General features: G+C 39.3%; 1 protein-coding gene across 1 annotated transcript in view; it reads right to left on the bottom strand.

Annotated features, from left to right (window-relative positions):
• The window catches only part of LOC121863753 (glycerophosphocholine phosphodiesterase GPCPD1-like), a 46942-nt gene that overhangs the window by 23961 nt on the left and 2526 nt on the right, over positions 1-20455 (bottom strand). Inside the window, exons 2-7 of the mRNA XM_042362521.1 lie at positions 11089-11263; positions 10623-10754; positions 4617-4734; positions 3724-3897; positions 2930-3071; positions 2386-2496 (exon numbers count right to left, since the gene is read on the bottom strand). Of these exons, the coding sequence (XP_042218455.1) occupies positions 2386-2496; positions 2930-3016 (198 nt within the window). The 5' untranslated portion in view covers positions 3017-3071; positions 3724-3897; positions 4617-4734; positions 10623-10754; positions 11089-11263. The remainder of the gene's footprint in view (positions 1-2385; positions 2497-2929; positions 3072-3723; positions 3898-4616; positions 4735-10622; positions 10755-11088; positions 11264-20455) is intronic.

Genomic DNA, 20455 nt, shown 5'->3' with positions numbered 1-20455 from the left:
CGACCCCAATTTTTGCAAATAATCTGGTCTTAAAAACTGAACTACCACAGGTATATACGGTAAATATGACATGGGGCCGGGTTTTTTTTTGGGGCAGCAAAAGTACACGGATTTTTAACATTCACGGGTATCTCTTCTAACCCCCGCGTATGTTAAGGGCCGACTGTATTTATAAACTCAATTACGCTGTGCCCATAAGTTTTAAACCACATTTTCTTCAAACTATTGATTACCTTTACTATATTAACACAGTAGTTTCTACTTTCCCAAAAAGTGTCATTTGACAAAAAATATTCCTTGCATTTTGGCAAGGGTCATTAACACTAATGACAAAAATTTTTTAATTATGAGCCCAGATCTGCCATCAGCATGTAAAAGAGTACTGTACTGTACTATGCCTTTGTATGAAATTTTAACAAAATCTAGGTCAATCTGCCAAAACAAAAGGCGTTTACGACTTTTTTTGGAAAGTGAAAACTAACGAGCTTCAATGGTAATGTTAGTCTATATCCTTGAGAAAATATATATGAGGAGGATTTAAACCATAAATGTAAGATTCATCTTGTCACTACATTGCAACATTGTTAATTTAGATTGTTACAATTCGAATTGTGGTTTAATTCATACATGTCATCCCACTTGCATGATTGTATTTTTTGTCAAATTAATGAGGGTATACTGTAGTGTACCTTGATAAAGGAGGTTTTTAAAGAAGCTGTACTGGATGGTGGACAGTACGACGAAATTACTACACTGTCAGACAAGGAAACGAGGCAGAGCCTTTTAGTGGCAAGTGATCCTCTAAAGACAGAAGCCATGTTGGTAACTCTCCTTGGTTACTATAAAAACAGTGTCAACAACTTCCACCAGTCACAGAAGTATGTACAGTACAACTTTCAGAGTGTATGTATTGTATCCTCAGTGATCATATTAACACAGTTTTCACCTTCTGTTGATCCTTGGGCCCTCGTGAGTTCACCCAGATTTAAATGGATACCTAACTTTACAGCTGGGAAGTGGGGGCCAGTCGAGCACAGAGCCAACCTTCTCCCTCCCTCCTTGTATACAGACGGCATACTATACTGTGTGTTGTATCCATACTGGCGTGAATGTGCTCTCAAGGCCTACGTGACACACTTTAACATCACAACTAAGCAACTCCATCACTTGTAGGAGTGTGCACACACACACACACACACACTTGAAAGGTCAACACCAATTCCCAAGCTCACATACCTGTACAGTACTCTAGTTTAGCAACAACAATACTTACTCCATGCCCTTCCTTTGTACAGTACAGTATACCATGCGACCTCCTTGATACTGCACTTATATCATGTGGTTCACTAATACACTGACAGAGACACTTACAGGAAGTCCTTCACCCTAACCCACAGATCTAACCAAAACTTACGTCACTGTCATCCTGGAAACTCTACACATAAATAATTCATTCCATATACTGTGCAGTTATCCCTCACTTTTAGAATGGGTTAGTTTCATTGAAAACCATTTGCTGAGTAAATTTTTGTATATCGACAACATAACGTGAAATAGATTCACAAACAACCAAAACACGTACCTAACTACTGTAAATTAGTACTAACAAATTATAAAATAAAATTAAATAATAAATTTGGTACAATAAATTACCTTAACTTTAGAGGGCAAAGTATCCCTTAGTTATTTTATGCTGGCTAGTGCCAGATAATTTTATTCTGCTGAGGGGAGCCCCTGCCCACTAAAGGGTTAGGGGGACCATATTTGTATATGCAAGAATAGCTTTTTATAAAAGACAGAGGTGAAAGAATAGAAAATTTGTATAAGCAAATTTTTGTAGCTCAAACGTTCAGATAGCAAGGAATACCTGTAGGTACTGTATGTCACCTTAAAACACCAAAACAAAAAAGTGTAGCCTGAACGTCTTCTGACTTTTATGTTCCCCAAAACTATACCTTTCTTGTCTCCAACACTCTACCCTGTATATCTACAATGCCTTTACAGTCTTTATCAATATACACTACTGTACATATACAAACCCTGAATCAAGTACATCTTAATGCCATACTTCCTTTACACATCCAAAAATAACTGGGCTCTAAGTTGGAACACTGTAAACCATTCACTTCACAACTTTGCTGTGTGTATCTGGCACCTATAGAAGCACCCAGAACAAAAACAAACTGCTTATATATAAAGTAAACCACAGAAGCTTGTATATAAAGTATAGCACAAAAATTTCTTTATAAAGTACAGTACAAACTACAGTACTCACTATCTGCACATGGTATGTCGTCCAATTATTGTAGCAGGGCGTGACGCTTCAATAGAGAATTAAACGCCTTTGAACTAAAGAATAAAAAAAAATACTCGGGCAAAACTCACTATGGTCTGTGGTTTGAGCATTTGGCACTGGAAGATCGTGTAGTCCCCGTTGTTGCACACGACGCCAAACTGTTCTTGTGGCAGGAACTTGCAGAGACCCTCCTTCATGACCTGAGGTGCAAGGCAAGATATCTTTTACAACACTGTACAGTAGTCAATAACAGGAAGTATTCTGGTACATTAAGAGGTATAATAGACACAAACAAACGGAGATACACACACTGTTCATATATAGACTGTAAACATGTGTAGACTACAGATATTAATGTACAGTACAAATTTTTATATGTCCATGACCAAATTCTTTTGTCTTTTACTTCAATTTTATCAAGTTGTTTTTAATCCACAAAGACAAGAAATCAAGAACCTGAAGACTACTCAGAGCCAGTTAAATCTGTGGACAATGAAGGCCGTAGTGAAGAACAAACAAACTGTCTGTCTGACTGCTGCCCCAATGGCTACTAAGGTGACAATTGACGAAGAAGATAAGCTAAAAGCTGGAGTTGCAGAGACTACAACAACAACAACACACACACACACTTATGGCGACTTCTGTGATGGGCCAGACAGGTTTGGTGTTTATCCGTAGGTTGGACAGGTCAAAGTCGGTGCTCTCATCCACTCCCCCCATGTGAGGCTCAAGGGGGCTGTTGTGGTCCAGGTCTAGAGGCGTCACTTTCACTCACCTGCGACACCACAACACATCAGTACTGCACTCTAGTTGATTATAACGTGCTGGCTTATAATATGACGTTGTTTACAGGGGAAGTTGTTTCCAAATAGTTGTTTAAAACCTTCATGACCCAAACTTAGTTATCATATACTGTACTGTACAAAAGTATCAGTAATGGAGTTATTCTGTTTGGGGTCTTCTACCTAGGGGGAGGCAGAGGAAAAGGGAGATTACCAACTGTAGGGAGATGGAAGGAGGAGGGGTGAACTGTGGGGAGAGGAAGGGGAGAATATGAAATGGCAGGGAGAGAGAAGAGGGTGAGGAAGAGGAAAATATCAACTGAGAGAAGGGAAGAGAGGAGATATCTTCCAATCTCTCATGTTGAAGATGGACCACCGGGCGATAAATACAAAATATACAACTACTTAATCACGATCTCTGCTATTTCATTTTATAAATTCCCACAAACTGCGTTTTTTATTATCAGTAGACAATTGTACAGTACGTCCTTTATGTCTGCTGGGATATATAGTACAGGGCTTTACTTCTTTAAGATATGCACAGCTGAAATAATGTCATCATCATCCACACCACTGCCTTGTACCCACTCCACCCGGGCACCACAAATTCTCTATCTTCATTCACCTCATCAGTCTCCCACATTTACCTTCTTGTTCTGGTACTTCCTCTTAAACAGCATCACAGGGTCATTGTAGAGGTTGGAATTACAGAGTCAAAGAGCTGGACCACGGACTCCTTCACCAGCCACCCCTGGTCCACTCGCTCAAACCCTCCAAAAGAGCCAAAACGATCCACTTGTGGCTCATCTACGGAATTTTCTGTTGGAATGAGAACGGAGGTCGATTCAATTATTGTTATAACAAACTTGAATAATAAAAAAAAAAGACTTAATAAACTTGGAGATACACAATGTGGAACCTATATTTTTAACGGAATCCAGTTGACATTAAATGATAGAAATTTATATCAAAACAAAACAGCTTTGATATACACTGGCAGCCTCTTGAGTGACAAAAGTGATTACATGATGAACAAACAAACATACTTCATGACAGCTCCAAGAGTGAGATAGAACAATATAAAGAAGCTTCCAACCCCAATGAGGTAACACAGGCTTGGCAGGAGGGATCATAGAGCGTCCAGTATCAAGACTTGCAAATGAGTCTAGTTAGTACATATCCTCTTTGCAAATAAAATATAAAAACAGCATCCCCGTAGTGAAGGGGTTAAAAGTCCTACACTTACACAACATATTTATTCTCTGATCTCTTGTACTTTGGTTTATATTAATGAAAACTTCTTGTCCAAAACAGTTTTATCTATGTATTAATCTTTCACAATTATCTAAGTCTCGTGCCCGTATCAAAATGCACATGCACGACTCCATTGTGCCAATTTAAAAAAAAAATGAATAAATTCTAGGTCACTACAATATGTCCTCACCACAAAGGACTTACAACACACTGATGAGATGACCGCACATGTTCAACAGTACAGTATATAAAAAAAAAGACAGTATAGATTTAGGCTGAGTTACCTCCATCTGGAACTTTCCTGGGCCACAAATTGGTCTCCCAGCGTCTGACAACCATGGTACGATCATATAGACCGGGCTTGGCTTCCAGGATGATGCACACGCAGTAACGGTACTCCACCTATAAGCACAAACGTGGATTACGAAAAGTTTTTGCAGAACCCAAAGCAGATAGATTTTTTTAGGATAAAGTCTACCCTGTTTATTTGTATACCTGTGCTTTATATTACTTCACGTGTATGAAATATGGGATCATGTGAAGAATAAGCAATTTAGCTTTTTTTTTCACCTGATGATGAAACACCCTAAAGCTACCTGGAATAGGGGGGATAAGTTAGGTTATAATAGATTTGGGTATATTAAGGATAGGGTGTCTAATCTTCATGTGTGTGTGAGAGAGACAACAGGACCCCAGGTATTATAACATAAAAGCTAAATGCAATACTGTATCTATCACTGAACTGTAACGATGATCTCAAGTAGTGTTACAGGTGAACCTTTAAAATCATCTTAAGGATACAGTATTCACCTTCAAGCTTGTCCAAAAGACTCAATGCTTTATTAAAACAATCAGAAATTAAGGAACAGATAAACAGATAGATGGTATGAGCAATGGCAACAACTCTCACCTGAGCTAACATGCACAACACAACTGTGTAGATATTAGTCTGATAGATTAATCTTACACTAACACATGTATTGTACAGTAATACTAAAGATAACAAGATGGCCCCAGCAGAGTGAGCAGGTGGATTGGACAGTAGCCTACAGCACAAGATACTGGTTGTGAGATAAGAACACCTTAAACCTAATGAATGGCCATTATGAGTACTGTACTATAGACTAATTTTTTTTTATGAGATTAGCCCACCAGGGCACAGGTCAATGACCCACATCAGGACCTGGGGGGGGAGGGGGACAAAATATCATAACAACAACAACAACAACAACAACAATAATAATAATAATAAATAAATATAAATTAAAATTTTTAAATTATTAAATAAAAATACGATTAAATAATATAAGAATGATGATAATAATATTAATAATAAAGGACAAAAATAATAAAAATAAATTAATAGTGAGAACCGATCTACAGTACAGTATCTGTATGTATGTTGTGTGGTCAATTTAAAAGAAACAATTGAGAGGCAGAAAGTCAACTCAGCAACCTGGGACTTAGTAACATATGGCAGCAGGGTCTACCATTAGACAACACATTACCGGTATGCTTCCAATATCATCTCAGGCGGTAGTACCTCCCCGTTTGATAGCTGCCTACTGCTCTACCTGTTGTTAATGTACCTGATAACTGTGAGATCTATCCACAATTTTAGTTTCATGAGATGGTAATTTTTATATGTCAAGTCAAAAGCGAAATACTTTGAGTAAATCCACAAAATTTTTTTTTACTTTGTTTGAACACATCCCTTGATCCTCCCACAAGTACCCCTGTATAGTACTGTAACAAGTTTTTTTTTATCATCAGGAGAGTCGAATCCAGAGACTGCTTGCACTCTTCACTATCAGATGACAAGTACGAGCTGTGGTTTACATCACCTGCACGTGTTGTATACAGAGTGTTGTCAGCCGGTGAAAAACACTTTCAAGGATACATTCTATTCCTGGAGGTTGGTTAGGTTAAATTACCGGTTAGGTTAGGGTAGTCAAACTTAGTTAATTAAGCTGGGGACTAATTTTACGGTGATGCCAGTATACTCTTTTTATAATTCTTTGTACTACTACTACATTTCTATTCACTCATTCCCTTCTGGTTTCATCTCCAATTCTTCCCCAATGAAATAATTTAAAACACAGTACAGTACTTCATATTCTGCAGCTAATTTTTGTCTTCGGTTTATCACTCCACCACATTGTTTCTCCCTTACTGTACCCCTCTCACCTGCCCTACAGTAACTACAGTTTACTCTCATTATCCAAACCCTTCATAAGTTGCCACGTGATGACCTTAAGAAACGGAGACCAAGGATAATCTTCCAACAAAGTACTGTACTGTATTACCATAAGCCTCCTCACAACAACCAGGACTACAACAGTTAATTCTATTACTTAACCCTTAACTGGCAGCTTAGGATTCCCCACCAGACCCGATAGGTGAAAATATGGAACATAAGGAACACGAAACATCCAACGATGATGGCCAATCTCCCTACAGCCAACTTCCACTGATGATGGCTGCTATCTATGGGTTAAAATCTTGTCTAGTAGATTGACACAATATCCACATTTCTCTGGATCAAACCACCAAGGCAAAACAAACATCAATAATAGATGATAAAACCTGAATATCTTAAGCATGGAATAAATTACTACAAAGCCGAAGTGTGTGGGACTTCTGACACGGCATTATCTGAACAATCAATAAGAAGCTTCCTAATAATTCAATGTGAGCAGAGGATTCAAATACCAACCTCTCTCACTTAAGGGCAGCTCTCAGCTATAACAACTGCTGTACAACTTGGGAAACTATTTTGTGAGTTGCAAAGGAATTATAAGAACAATTTGTATTACAGAAATGAGAACACATCCAAGTACAGTAACCCTGGGTAGCTCTGTGTTCATAGGACTGGGTTGGTCATCACTACAGGGAGCCTTATTGGGTGAATGTCTTACTGCAGCTCTTTAAGTCTTGTTACTCGTCTGAATTAGATCTGATGATAAAAAAGTCCCACTCTACACAACCCAAAAACAACCTCAATGAAGAACAGTCCATTCAGAGTTTCTCCAAGTTGTTTTTGACACTTGAAGCAAGTTGGTAGATCTGGGTCAGGGCTGTTATCCCCACCTATACAAAATGCTACATGGCAGTGTGTAGCACCTATGAGAAACCATTTTTTACATGTTGGTGCTGGGACACATAGCTCTACAGTGCAACCCGTGGCAAAATAGTTCGGATAATATATAAATTTGTTTCTGTTCTCTCGGGTTGTGTCCAAACAAGTGATGAGTGAGGTGCACTGTGTTGATATGGCAGTGTTTCAATTGTCCATTTTTTCTATATACTATATGGCAACTCCTGATTACAAGATGAAGGTGATGATTGACCTTTGGATCAGTCTCATTGATTTTGTTAGATTTATAATTTGTTGTAAAAGTGATTCATTCATCTACCGGTAGTTTATAAATAGATGAAAACCAAACAGTAATTCCCAAGAGTAGAAACTTTAATTAACCCAAGAAACAGCAGCTGGTGATGCCTGTGCCAACAACACTGAACACAGGAAACACCGAGAGATAAAAATGATAAGAATGCCCCTGTGTGATAAACTGCCTTGGAAGGAGAGTGTGTTTAGGGCACGTCAAGAGAATAACTATGGACAAAATGAGTAGAGTGGAGACAGTGTATAAAGCAAAACAGATAAAGTATTGTATAGGAATGTATAATTAAAAAAAAAAAGTTGAAGATGTAGGAGCGATTAAAACTCAGTAAAGATTGAAAAGAGACTTACTATTGGTCAACTTAATGACTATGGCTGATGACACTTGGCAGAAGGAAGTATGGAGTGCTGGTATAGGCCAAGAACAATACAATAATATCAAGTGTGGATTATGAGTGTGTGTGAATACTATATAAATAATTACAAAGACAATAAAGATAATGATTCCAAGTTCAGTCTCTCCCCCACCCCCCTCTACCCCTCAAGAATTTATGGGCTTAACATTACAATACAGATGAACACCAAGATGTGTTAATTCAAACTAAGGTAAGGTAAGATTATGTTGATGTCAGGCAAGTAAAAAAAAAAATGAGTAACCAAGGCAACAGGACTCAATTTAAAGAGGGCATTACGTAACAAAGTTCAGAGAAATGTTGTGTCATGTCTTGCATGTAGAACACCTGCTGGGAAGAAAATTAATGCTAGGACACCACACACACACACACACAAATAACACTGGACTACTTTTTTTTGTGATACAGTCATTGGGTTAAGTGATGAATGTCCTTGTGTGTGTGTGTGTGTGTGTGTGTGTTCAGAGGCGGTCGTCCACGTGTTGTGATAAAGAATGTTGTGAATGGTCAGCAAGATAAGATAAATATATGTGAAGTTGTCCATAGGGTTTAAAGACAAATCTGGGGCATTGATATGGGTGACTAAGAACCAAACAGGGTTAAGTTAAGTTATGACCACCATCACACGACCTGTATGTGAGAGATGCTGTTGTTGTGTTCACTGAGGTAGACTGAGTAAGAACGTTGCGGTGTTTTGGTGAAGAAGACAATCAGGTCAACTGACTTACAGGGACCTGCTGTTATACACACTACAGTACTGCTGATACAACTTACTCAGGAACCAACACACATAATGAGACCTGCTCAGCACACCAGAGAAGCTTGTTTGCAAAGTAAAGTGTGAGAGAATACATATAATTTGTGCAGTAGTAAATCACAACCATAAACACAGATGATAGTAGAGTATATGATGTGGTGAAAGACTTGAAAATACAATGTCATGGTGAGGAATTGACAGATACTATAGAGCTCTTGGTCATTTCTGTGTCATGGCCAGAGATTAATTACTGAAAGAGATGACGAGGCATAGGTTAAGATAAAGTTAAGAGGTAATGACCAAGTTTTGAAGCTCAAAGGTCATGCCCACGAGTCAGGATTTCCAATTAAAACTGTTCAGCTGTTTGGTGTCAACACATGAAGGTAGTGATGCTATAACCCTTCAATGGTGGGCAAAGGTTCCCTAATTCACATCCATGTTGACACTGGCTGCCATCCCTACAGCTAACACCCACTGAAGGTAGCCACTGTTGTGAAGGTTGAACGGCTGCCCTTATCTGTGGAAGCTTCTTGTTACTTGCATTCCATTTTTTGCAGGAGGAAGAAAGCCTTAGCTACCGATTACGGATAAAAGGCACTTGAAAAAGAATCAGGAGTAGGAGACACAGACTTGTACAGGAGCGTAGTACCAGATTATGGAAGACACAAGACCACCTAACCAAGACTGGGGTAGTGTGTTAGTGGTGTGTTGGATGTGCTACTCTATACTGTATGCTTAAGGCTTGGTGGGAAAGGAGTGAGTTATGGAGCAGCTGACATAATAAAAACTGGCTAAGATTAAGATGAGAATAAAGGAAGAGAAGATGAATACTAGTGACAAAAGAAGCAGAGGGAGGGAGGGAGGGAGGGGGGGGTATAGTACAGTACTGCCCAGTCACCCACATCATTATTATACAGTACATTAGTTTACATTTTTCACGTCTTTATTTGTCACAGTATTTGTTATCTTGTGGGCATCTACAGTGTATTCCAACTAAGAGCCTGTTCGTGTACTGTAAGGTAAAGTATAATTCAGGCTGGAATAGAAAGGATGCGCCTGTTCCACATCCTCCGCTTCTTGATTCAATTGTTATCCTCTTTTATATGCTATCCACACACCTGAACCACCTTGGCATAATATAATCCTGGCCAAGACCGGATCACCTGGAGATTAGGCACCCCAGCATATTTCCCGTGATGATTCAACACAAGTGGTAACCTACACTCCCCTCACAAATAAAGTAAGGGTGTTAAATCATCGGGTGAAGTAAGCCGAGATGCCCAATCTTGCTTTGATCTGCTTAAACCTGTTATAAAAGATTTTTCTTTAATTCCCCAGACTCAAGAGTTTGTTAACATGACCGACGGCAATTGACAAGATCACACCTACGTTTTTATTGTATTTTTTGTCTGCTTACGTTCATTTTCTTCCCAATCCGCACACAATTTTCAGGTTACAGGATACTTTTTTTGAGAGTGAGTGTGAGTGTGAGTGTGAGTGTGAGTGTGAGTGTGTGTGTGTATGTGTGTGTGTGTGTATGTGTGACACAACAACAGTACATACACCACCATATCAACTGGTCCACAGACCCAGGTGTACGAGGGAGAGATCTGATAAAGTCACCCTACTGTGTCATAGACGGCACATACATAATAAATGACCACAAACCAAACAAACAATACACCCGTGCTGGTATCCATCAAATCAAACCACTTACCCCAACGAAGGGAATCTGAATTGGAGTCGACCATATGACCTCTTCACTGTCGACCGAGTCTTCTGGGTAGAGGGGGACCATCCGCTGAGAGTCCCACATACCCAAAGAATCGCAATTCCCTACCACACACACCTGCAGCAAGATCACTCAAATAAATATTCCAAGATTAAGAAAAGGAAAAAAAAAAAAATGGACCACATGAAAATTAATCACCTCAATTTATTTTACTTGATTGACCAGCCTCATGCTACCTGGGGAAAGGGGTTAAGTTAAATCAGGTTATGTTAGATTAAGTGAGGAGATTAGTTTAGGTAAGGTTATAACGTATTATTAGTGGTTAAGTGAGAATATGCATGCTGGGGTGCCTAATCTTCAGGTGATGCCATCCCCCCTCCATTAGTTACGGTCACCCAGACAAGGAACGAAGAGAAAGTAGCAGGTTAAAAGGTGAAAATTATAACAGTACCTGCTCCTCTGGCGCTACTTGACAGGTAACGCGGAACACCCATTCTCGGCTCTCGATCATCTTGAACTCTGGATAACGTAAGTGCTACAGTGACAGGCGGACGACCTCTGTGTCAACTACTTGCACAAAACAACCAGCCAATTGTGAATCAATGTCTCATTACTGTGCAGTCAATCTGAAATAGAGAAAATTCCATTAAAATTTTCCTTATGGTTTATTAAATGAATCACTTAATTAGCCCCACCAGTTTATTTTACAAGACTAGACCCAACTTATTTCACCAAATTAACCCCCTTGTTTATTTCACCAGATTAATCCCCCTGTTTATGTCACCAGATTACCCCCCCGTTTATTTCACCAGATTAATCCTCTGTTTATGTCACCAGATTACCCCGTTTATTTCACCAATTAATCCTGTTTATGTCACCAGATTACCCCCGTTTATTTCACCAGATTAATCCTCTGTTTATGTCACCAGATTACCCCGTTTATTTCACAGATTAATCCCCTGTTTATGTCACAATTACGTTTATTTAGATTAATCCTGTTTATGTCACCAGATTACCCCCGTTTATTTCACCAGATTAATCCCCTTGTTTATGTCACCAGATTAGACCCCGTTTATTTCACCAGATTAATCCCCCTGTTTATGTCACCAGATTACCCCCCGTTTATTTCACCAGATTAATCCCCCTGTTTATGTCACCAGATTAGACCCAGCTTATTTCACATGAAGATCAACTGACACCCCAAATCCTCCAGGAAGTGTTAAGAGTGGTTAATCTTCAGGTGAGATAAGCTGAAGAAAAAACATCATAAATCATTATTTACAACTACACCCTGTATCACCAACACATACCGACTCTTCCTGTATCACCAACACAAAGATACAGACTTTCCCTGTATCACCAACACAGATACCGACTATGTACCACCAACACAAAGAAACTGACTCCATGTATCACCAAGATGCAAGTATTGACGTAAAGCATTGTGGCACCTCTTCGAACACAGTTTATACCCACCATTTACAATTTAATGAGTTTAATGTGTCAAAAATCATGTCATGTAGGTTAAAAGTACAAAGTTTGGCAAGAGGGCACCACTTCATAGATGGTTATTAAAAAATACCAAATCTCCATATACTGAAATCAACTTGAAAAAACAAAGGTCTTACATATATATTATTATAGCTAGTGACTTTTACAACACAATATAAAAGACTCTTCTGGCATACTGTACTGGCAACAATTGTTTTACGTAATTATGTCTGAATGAAGTTGCTTTCCATTTTAGTTGAATTCAAACCTCAAGAAGAAGAATAGACATCGTTATGTGTGACCCAGACAATAAAAATATTAAACAAAATATTTAAAGAAGGACCTAAATAGACCTACTGTAGAAAGAATTGCCCTCCGACCACAGTTATCATGACGTCACAGACAGTCCGGTTTTGTGCGACGAACCTTCCGGGAGAACTCACTACGCATGCACACCAAGGTCATGAGATTGTAGTGACTTCTCCCATAGAACGCGTGTCGCTAGACATAGTAGTCTCCCGTAGCGGCCGGCTCATCCACACCCCCGCCCGTTATGTCTCACATGTGGAATACAACCCCTGGACAACAAGTCTCCTGCACCGCCCGTTATGTCTCACATGTGGAATACAACCCTGCGGACAACAAGTCTCCTGCACGCCCGTTGTCTCACATGTGGAATACAACCCACCGACAACAAGTCTCCTGCACCGCCCGTTATGCCTCACATGTGGAATACAACCCTCGCCGGACAACAAGTCTCCTGCACCGCCCGTGATGTCTCACATGTGGAATACAACCCTCCGGACAACAAGTCTCCTGCACCGCCCGTTGTCTCACATGTGGAATACAACCCCGCCGACAACAAGTCTCCTGCACCGCCGTTATGCCTCACATGTGGAATACAACCCTGCCGACAACAAGTCTCCTGCCGCCGGAGAGTGCTGTAGTGGATCCTCTCCCCTACTTCCGCCGTTTGTCGCTGACCAGCCGACCCTCTTCGAATTCCCCAGCTTTCGCCTAGTGGTCTAGGTCGGCAACCAGCGCCGCCTAACAAAACGGTCAGCTATCAAGCCATGCCTACCCCCGCTATATAAGACCTCACCCCGCCGTGACCTCCCTCTTTCTTCTACCTACAGCCACCAGCAAGCAACACCTCCTCTGAGCACGCTCCCCTACCAGCTCTTACTACTCCAGCTTGTAACCACGCTGCCACTCCCCAGCACCAAGCTACATTGTACATCCAATACAACATGTACAGAAGAGCACATTGTGAGTTTCCTTTCTCAACCCATCCTGAGTGTGAACCAATATCTCATAACCCTACAAGATTTCCTGTGATATTTCTTCCGCCTTGGGGATCATATGAAGATCTTCCCCCCCAAAGTATCCAACTGAAGATCCCCCCCCCCAGTCGCGCTCATATGAAGATCCTCCCCCCCAAGTAGGTTTGGGGGAGGTTAGGTTAGGTGAGAAAAACACGATTCATCGATATGCACAACTGTTCCTGGGCCACCAAGTTGCACTGGGTTAGCCTGAAGATATCTACTGCACACTTCCCGGAAAAAACTGTAGCAGTCGATCATGGTCTTCTCAGAAACACCAACTTGACGGCGCCTGATTCACCAATACGTTCACTCCATATATATTACATGAACCCAGGTCTGAAGTGTTAATCTAGAGTTGGCGAAAAACGATCCAGTCCTTATAGATACTGTAGATTTATACTGGCACAGTCTTTGGTCTGGCATTTCCAAGCATAGCCATCATTAGATTTGGCATACTTCGTCCAGTTCATTTCACTATCACAAGAGGACATTTCACTTCACTTTAAGCATTCTGCGTTGCTTAAACCAATTAATAACAGACAGAGAATCTTCAGTTAGCAAGGGCAGCACAACAGTCTTGAAAGTATCACGGTCCATGGTGCTCTTGATATTGAGTACATGGGCAAAATCTGACTATATATATATATACCAACACAAATGTGGTCATAGTGACGTCAGGTCAGATCCTCCCATCCAGGCTAGATCATATGAATCCTCCCCGTAGGTTTGGGGGGGAGGATCTTCATATGATCCCGCCTTGGTTTTGCACGTGTTATGAAAACATTTCTTCATCGGAAATATAAATTTTCTTTCAATACTGAACAGTTTTCACGTTACCAGGAAGACCTAGAGAATACAGTATCATGGTAAGCAATTCTTATTGTGAAAGTAACGAATTTTGACATCTTTTGAGACTGATTTGCTAACCCATGTTGCATATTATACAACCGGAAGGTTTATCGCACCGGAAGATTTGTCGCATGACACCCGTACATTTTCTGAACCCACACACCCGTCTTCAAAATAATGTTGAATCTTTTTTCTACACCAAATGACCTTTATGTCACTCAAAATACCTGTAGTTTTCTATGGATGACTTACAGAGACCCAGCGCGAGATATTAAAGGTGGAGACCGTGAGTGCTACGTCACCAGATATCAAATCCAAAAGATATGCTTGAATTACTTTGGCCAAGAATTAAAAAAAAAAAACATTCAACATTTGTCTTCAACGAGTGACAATTTTATAGTAATTTCACGGTGGTGTTGTGTAAAGCGTTGCCAAAACTCACATTTAGTCTACCCTTGAACAACAACACACTGGTATGTCAAGTTGCAGTGTTTGTGTGTGAGCGTGCCAGCACTACTCTTCCCTGTTCAAATATCGATTATAAATCTAAGGTGGAATTATTCACTCATTCAAAGTACGCCACCGCGCACGTCAATACTGGCCCTCTACACTGCAGTCTTGCCATTCTCGGTATGGTGACTAAATAATATCGACGCTGAACGCTCATTTTCAGGCAATGTGTATCAGGCCCTCGGGTGCAGCCCTGCCATATGGTTGAGGATTGTATAACTAGTCACCATCAGGGAGCCGGTGGCATGACTCAGCTATCAGCAATTAAATAATTGTGTTCGTCATGACTCATGCACTTATCCTTTGCTATCCAATTAAAATTATAACCTATAACCTGGGGGCACTGACACTTCGTTTACCACCAGTGAAGACTAAGCAAATGACAGCAACCTTGAATTTGTGTACTATTTTAAACTCTAGCCACAGCGCAACAATTCGGAGAGAACTGTTAAGAAATGTTACGAATATTGCCGTGGCCAGAATTCTAATCCTCAAACAAAAGTTATTAATTTTGGGGTATCCCAGTAGTGATCACAATCTGCGTGCAAATATGAAGGTAACGTGAGTAATATAAAAAGAATTATTTCACTCATATTTTCTTTAATTATTGGTGGACCAGTATAATCAATATAGCCAGCGCCACATGATCACCTAAACTGACATACATAACGGCAAGCAAATGTGACCTAGAAAATTCAGGCTGTGCTCACGCTGTAATAATCCACCCCCCTCTTATGCTGTGAAAGATATATGCATCAATGCTTTTTATAATATGTATGTAACCATGCCCCAAAAGAAAAGAAAAATTAATAAATCAAATTAAACAAAGATATGAAAACATACAACACATGAGACATATCACAAATATTTTCATTGCATACAACACGCACATATACAAAGTAAAACTGACACCTACCAACACTATACAAACCAAATGACACGGGCTACACCATCACAAAAAAAAATCACATTGAAACTTGTCACCTGACTGGCCATTTCATCTGGACTGTCAGTAACTCGCCATCATATCACTCACTCATACCATAATTCATCCAAACTCAAACAACACCAAGACGAAAGAAGACCACCAGAGTACCAAGAACAAGACCGTAAGAATAACAAGAAAAGAAGAAACAACACCATCAGAGTAATGTGGCAAGAAAGAAGACCAAGAACAGAACCGAAATAGCCCAAAAGGCGCAGTGGCCAATAATCCCTAAAACAAGGTCACGGGGTTACACAACACACACGGACACGAGGAAATCGAATTCCAGCAGCACAGTCGTAGTAAACATTCAAGGTGGATATCGGTGATCCTATTTCTGTAGCAACTATACTGTATATTTGTTATTTGGGGCGATCATGCATAGAAGATAGAAAACATTTGTGGAGTCGTCTATAGCTTGTTAGGGGGGGGAACACAAATGTCTAATAAGAAAATATCAACATTGCTAGGGGCTGTGGAATGTTGAGGGGAGGGGGGGGTTGCAATAGTGATGCGGTTGTGACGGTAGAGTGATGGTGTTCTGGTAATAGTGATGTTGTTGGATAATGGTGAAGGTACAATGAGAGGCTGTAATGGTGGGAGTAGGTTGTGGTAATGGTGGGTGTAAAATGAGAGGTTGTGATAATGGTGGGTGTAGAATGAGAGGTTGTGATAATGGTGGGTGTAGAATGAGAGGTTGTGAGAATGGTGGGTGTAGAATGAGAGGTTGTGAGAATGGTGGGTGTAGAATGAGAGGTTGAGGAGAAGATGATAATGAGAAACACTTACCATTGAGACCTGAGACTAGCCAAGCCTTACAAAAGCCGAGGCCTAAAAAAAAAAGGGTATTGCAGGAAGCCACGAGGATGTTACCACTGGATAAATTAAACCTCACATCGGAGGGTGAGGTGAGGACTTAGTGATATTGTCGACGGGAACAAACTGTATAGATCCAAGTTCGCCTCCCTCCCTCCCACCCTCCACTCCGACACGCAATGGAGCTCTCACACCACCCATGCGGTTTTAAGCAATTTATGCTTCCCACGAGTACTACATTATGTTGCTCTACTAAAAAGTTAAAATATTTCATAAACTTAAAATCTTAAACCACGAACACAATATCAGTACGATGCAAGGTCAGCATAATACCAGAGACGTGACCGATCGCCCAAGCAGCTAACGATCTATCAGCGGTGAAGAGAATAAAAGTAAAAACTAAAAAAGTAAGACAAATACAGTACAGAAACAAACACCCACACATTAGTTGTACATTCGCTTGTGTGGGCTCTTGTTGAAGCCTCTAAAATAATATTAACTCGACTACTCAACACAAACCAAAAAGCATATTCCTCAAATTATATATCTACACTTTCTTTAAAAAAAATCATATTGGTGTTATTCTATTTAACAGTGATAATATAATCTCGTCATTTATGAATGAAGTGAGCAAGTATATATATCGAGAGATTCAACCTTCACTTCAAAATGCGTCTCAGTTTATCTTGCCAGACAACTGATTAAAAGTTTCAGTAGCAGAGGAGTGACATGGTTGCCATGATATGCAAAAAAACAAGATTTAACAAAGGACCCTACTGGAAATAACCACCTGAAGGCTTTGTTGACTGCCCTTGGTCGAATTGCCTTTCTGTTGACCATTGTTTGTATATCTGCAGTTATGTACATTGTATGCCTATGCTGTTTATGCAGTATACATACTAAACTGTAAAACTGTCTATATACTTGCTGAACTGTTTACAGTATAGTACTGTATAGTATACATGTAGCACTGTACTGTATTAAAAATTAGTGTAGTACATGTACTCTCACATGTTTAGGTACAGTATTCCAGTCTTCCTTGTGGGTTGACTCAGATGTACAGTACATTACTGTACCTGTGCTGTATCTAAGTGAATAATAATAAACTACTATAATACCTGCAAAGTTTCCTACTGTACTTATTTGTTTATTTATCATTTGTGACTCCTTGCCAGATTTCAATGAATCCCAGACGTCCCACTTATTGTAGAGCTTAAAATGTTGGGCAGCGATACAGAAAGTCTCGGCCTATATCCTGCAGCTCAGCTCAGGGTCACACAAACCATGGGAATTTGCTCTCACTATTTCTCAGGGTTATATGCCTAACATACATCTTATGGAAAATTTCCTTCATAGTTATACAACCTAACTAATGCCTTTCACTATCACTTCCTATTGGGGAAAAATACAGTACTGTACTATGCCTATAAATCTACATAACAAGGATATATTAATAGTGATACATCAAGATACATGTACTATACACAGGAACTTCAGATGGTTCCTTGAGTGCCAGTCAACTTACAGTACATAATCAGACAAACAATAATGAACATTCCTCATATACAGTATATCTAGACTGTGCTAATTTTAAGATCTGATACCTGTACTGTACTTTACACTCACACATGGTAAAATGTACCTTTCAGCAAGCACATAATTTGATAAGGACATATCTTTGAATTATTGTAATACAGTGGTCCCTTGGTTAACGAATGCCTCGGTTAACGAAATTTCGGTTTACGAACTGCCTCCCATAAGATTCTTAAATTCGGTTAACGAATTTCTTATTAACCGACCTCAACATGTTTTCATTGCACTGGCCGGTCAACCAGCTTTAGTATTAGTCCACTATTACATTAATCGGTTCTAGGGCTTAAATTCTTACTATTTTAGTAAATATCAAGAAGTTTATACTATTCAATAATTTTATAAGTTTAATATTCAATTTTTGTCATTTTAACAATTATTGAACATAATTGAAGGTAAAGTGACTAGTTTAATGCGCGGCATCCAGCCTCTTAACACAGCAAACAGGAGTTAGTCTCTCTGTTTTCACTGGAGGTAACATCTTGCTTGGACTCTCTTCAACTAAACGCTTTTTTCTGTATTTCCAAGCAAATTATTGGTCATTTTGAAATACATTTTACATATTGACAATATATAATGCAGTGCAGTGTTGATTTAAAGAAAATAATCTTGAATTACACCAGAGAGCTAAATTTATGGGTGAAATGGTGATGGGGTGACTTCTTCCACCCCAATGCTTCTCTTCTTCCTTCTCCTCCACCCCATTCTAAATCCCATCATCATCATCATCATCCAGGAGCCTTCTACATACACACCTCAAAGTAAGTGAACTTTTCTACCATTTTTGTTGAATTTAGGAAATTTTCGGTGAGCTGGAACCAATTACTGTACCCAAAAACCCATTGAAACAATGGTTTCGGTTAACGAACAACCTTCTGGAACGGATTGAGTTCGTTAACGGAGGGGTCACTGTACTGTAATACATTTCTCTCACATTTAGAGTGACCTTTCATGTCAAAATTGTCAACACTACTGTCATATATCATGCATTGTAGGAACCCCCAGCACAGTTTACCTAATGATGAAGCACCCTGGCACTACTGGGGGTGAAATGAGTGGGGGTTCCTTATCTGGGCGATGTGTCGAGTTAATGGAACAAACGGCTGATGTTTAGGTTATCGAAGCTACGTGAAGTAAATAGAATCGAGTCGAGAAATTTGGTAAAACTATAACTTACTGTACTATGCCATCACAAGGTCCCAGAGCTTATGAAAATTACACATTACAATAACTCTTTTTCTCTCTATTTGAAGTGAAAGATGCCATGGGATTTTCTGGAGCATGGCAGATGAGAACATAATTAGTGGTGGTAATACTATCATTAAATCCCAAGTTGCTGCTCAGAATCAAAGCCTTGAATTCAACATGCCTTCATTCCCCAGGTCTTCAACAAAGTTTAAAACTATTAATTTACTCTAATGAAGTGGCATGTAAGTCGCTGGTCTGCACATTCAGCACACTGTCAAGAATCATCACTGAACTGTATGTTTGAGTTTAGCTGGGACAAACCACAGAGTACAGTATTGCCAAACTTCTGTACATATTGTCCGGCAGTTCACTCTTGCTAAGATTAGACAATATCCAGAGATAGATTTTGTTAATTTATCATAAATGCACTAGCTGCCTCACAAGAGTAATCCTCAGGAGACAGGAATAGCCAACTGCACCTTGAAATGGTTTCTTAAAATTGAGTTCTATTTTAGTTTATACTGTAGTTCACCAACATATGTTAATTTAGAAGTACTGTACAGGTAAACTTAAACTTTACGTTGTATACTATGAACTACCTGTACAGTAAAACTAACATTATAGTACAGTATAAATATCGACAAGAAAATCTATTATTACTTCTACAAGGTCATTCTAAATATTTATAAAACAAACTCTCTAGTTTAAAAATTATTTCTGTAAAAATTGTAATCCCACTTCAACTTTCATTAAAATTCAAATTTTCATCGTAAGTAAAAGGTTTAAAAAATAACATCTTACAATTTATAACAATTTACAACCTGTAAAAAAAAAAATCTTAAATTAACCTATCACTAAAAGATATTCTTGTATGCAATGCATTACAGTATACAGTACTGTACTGTACAGCATTGAGCAAAAAAAAAACAATGTGATGCCCGACTTCACCGCCAAATTCCTAATACCTGTATGTATAAAGTACAGTACTGTATGTGTAACAGTGACTGACTGACTGATATGTAATCTGTAAATCATTCAAGTTTACATCTGATTTTCCCTTGTAT

Source organism: Homarus americanus, unplaced genomic scaffold, assembly GCF_018991925.1.
Source record: "Homarus americanus isolate GMGI-L3 unplaced genomic scaffold, GMGI_Hamer_2.0 scaffold48354, whole genome shotgun sequence".
Classification (NCBI taxonomy): Eukaryota; Metazoa; Arthropoda; class Malacostraca; order Decapoda; family Nephropidae; genus Homarus; species Homarus americanus.
This window is presented reverse-complemented; position numbering and strand designations above follow the sequence as displayed.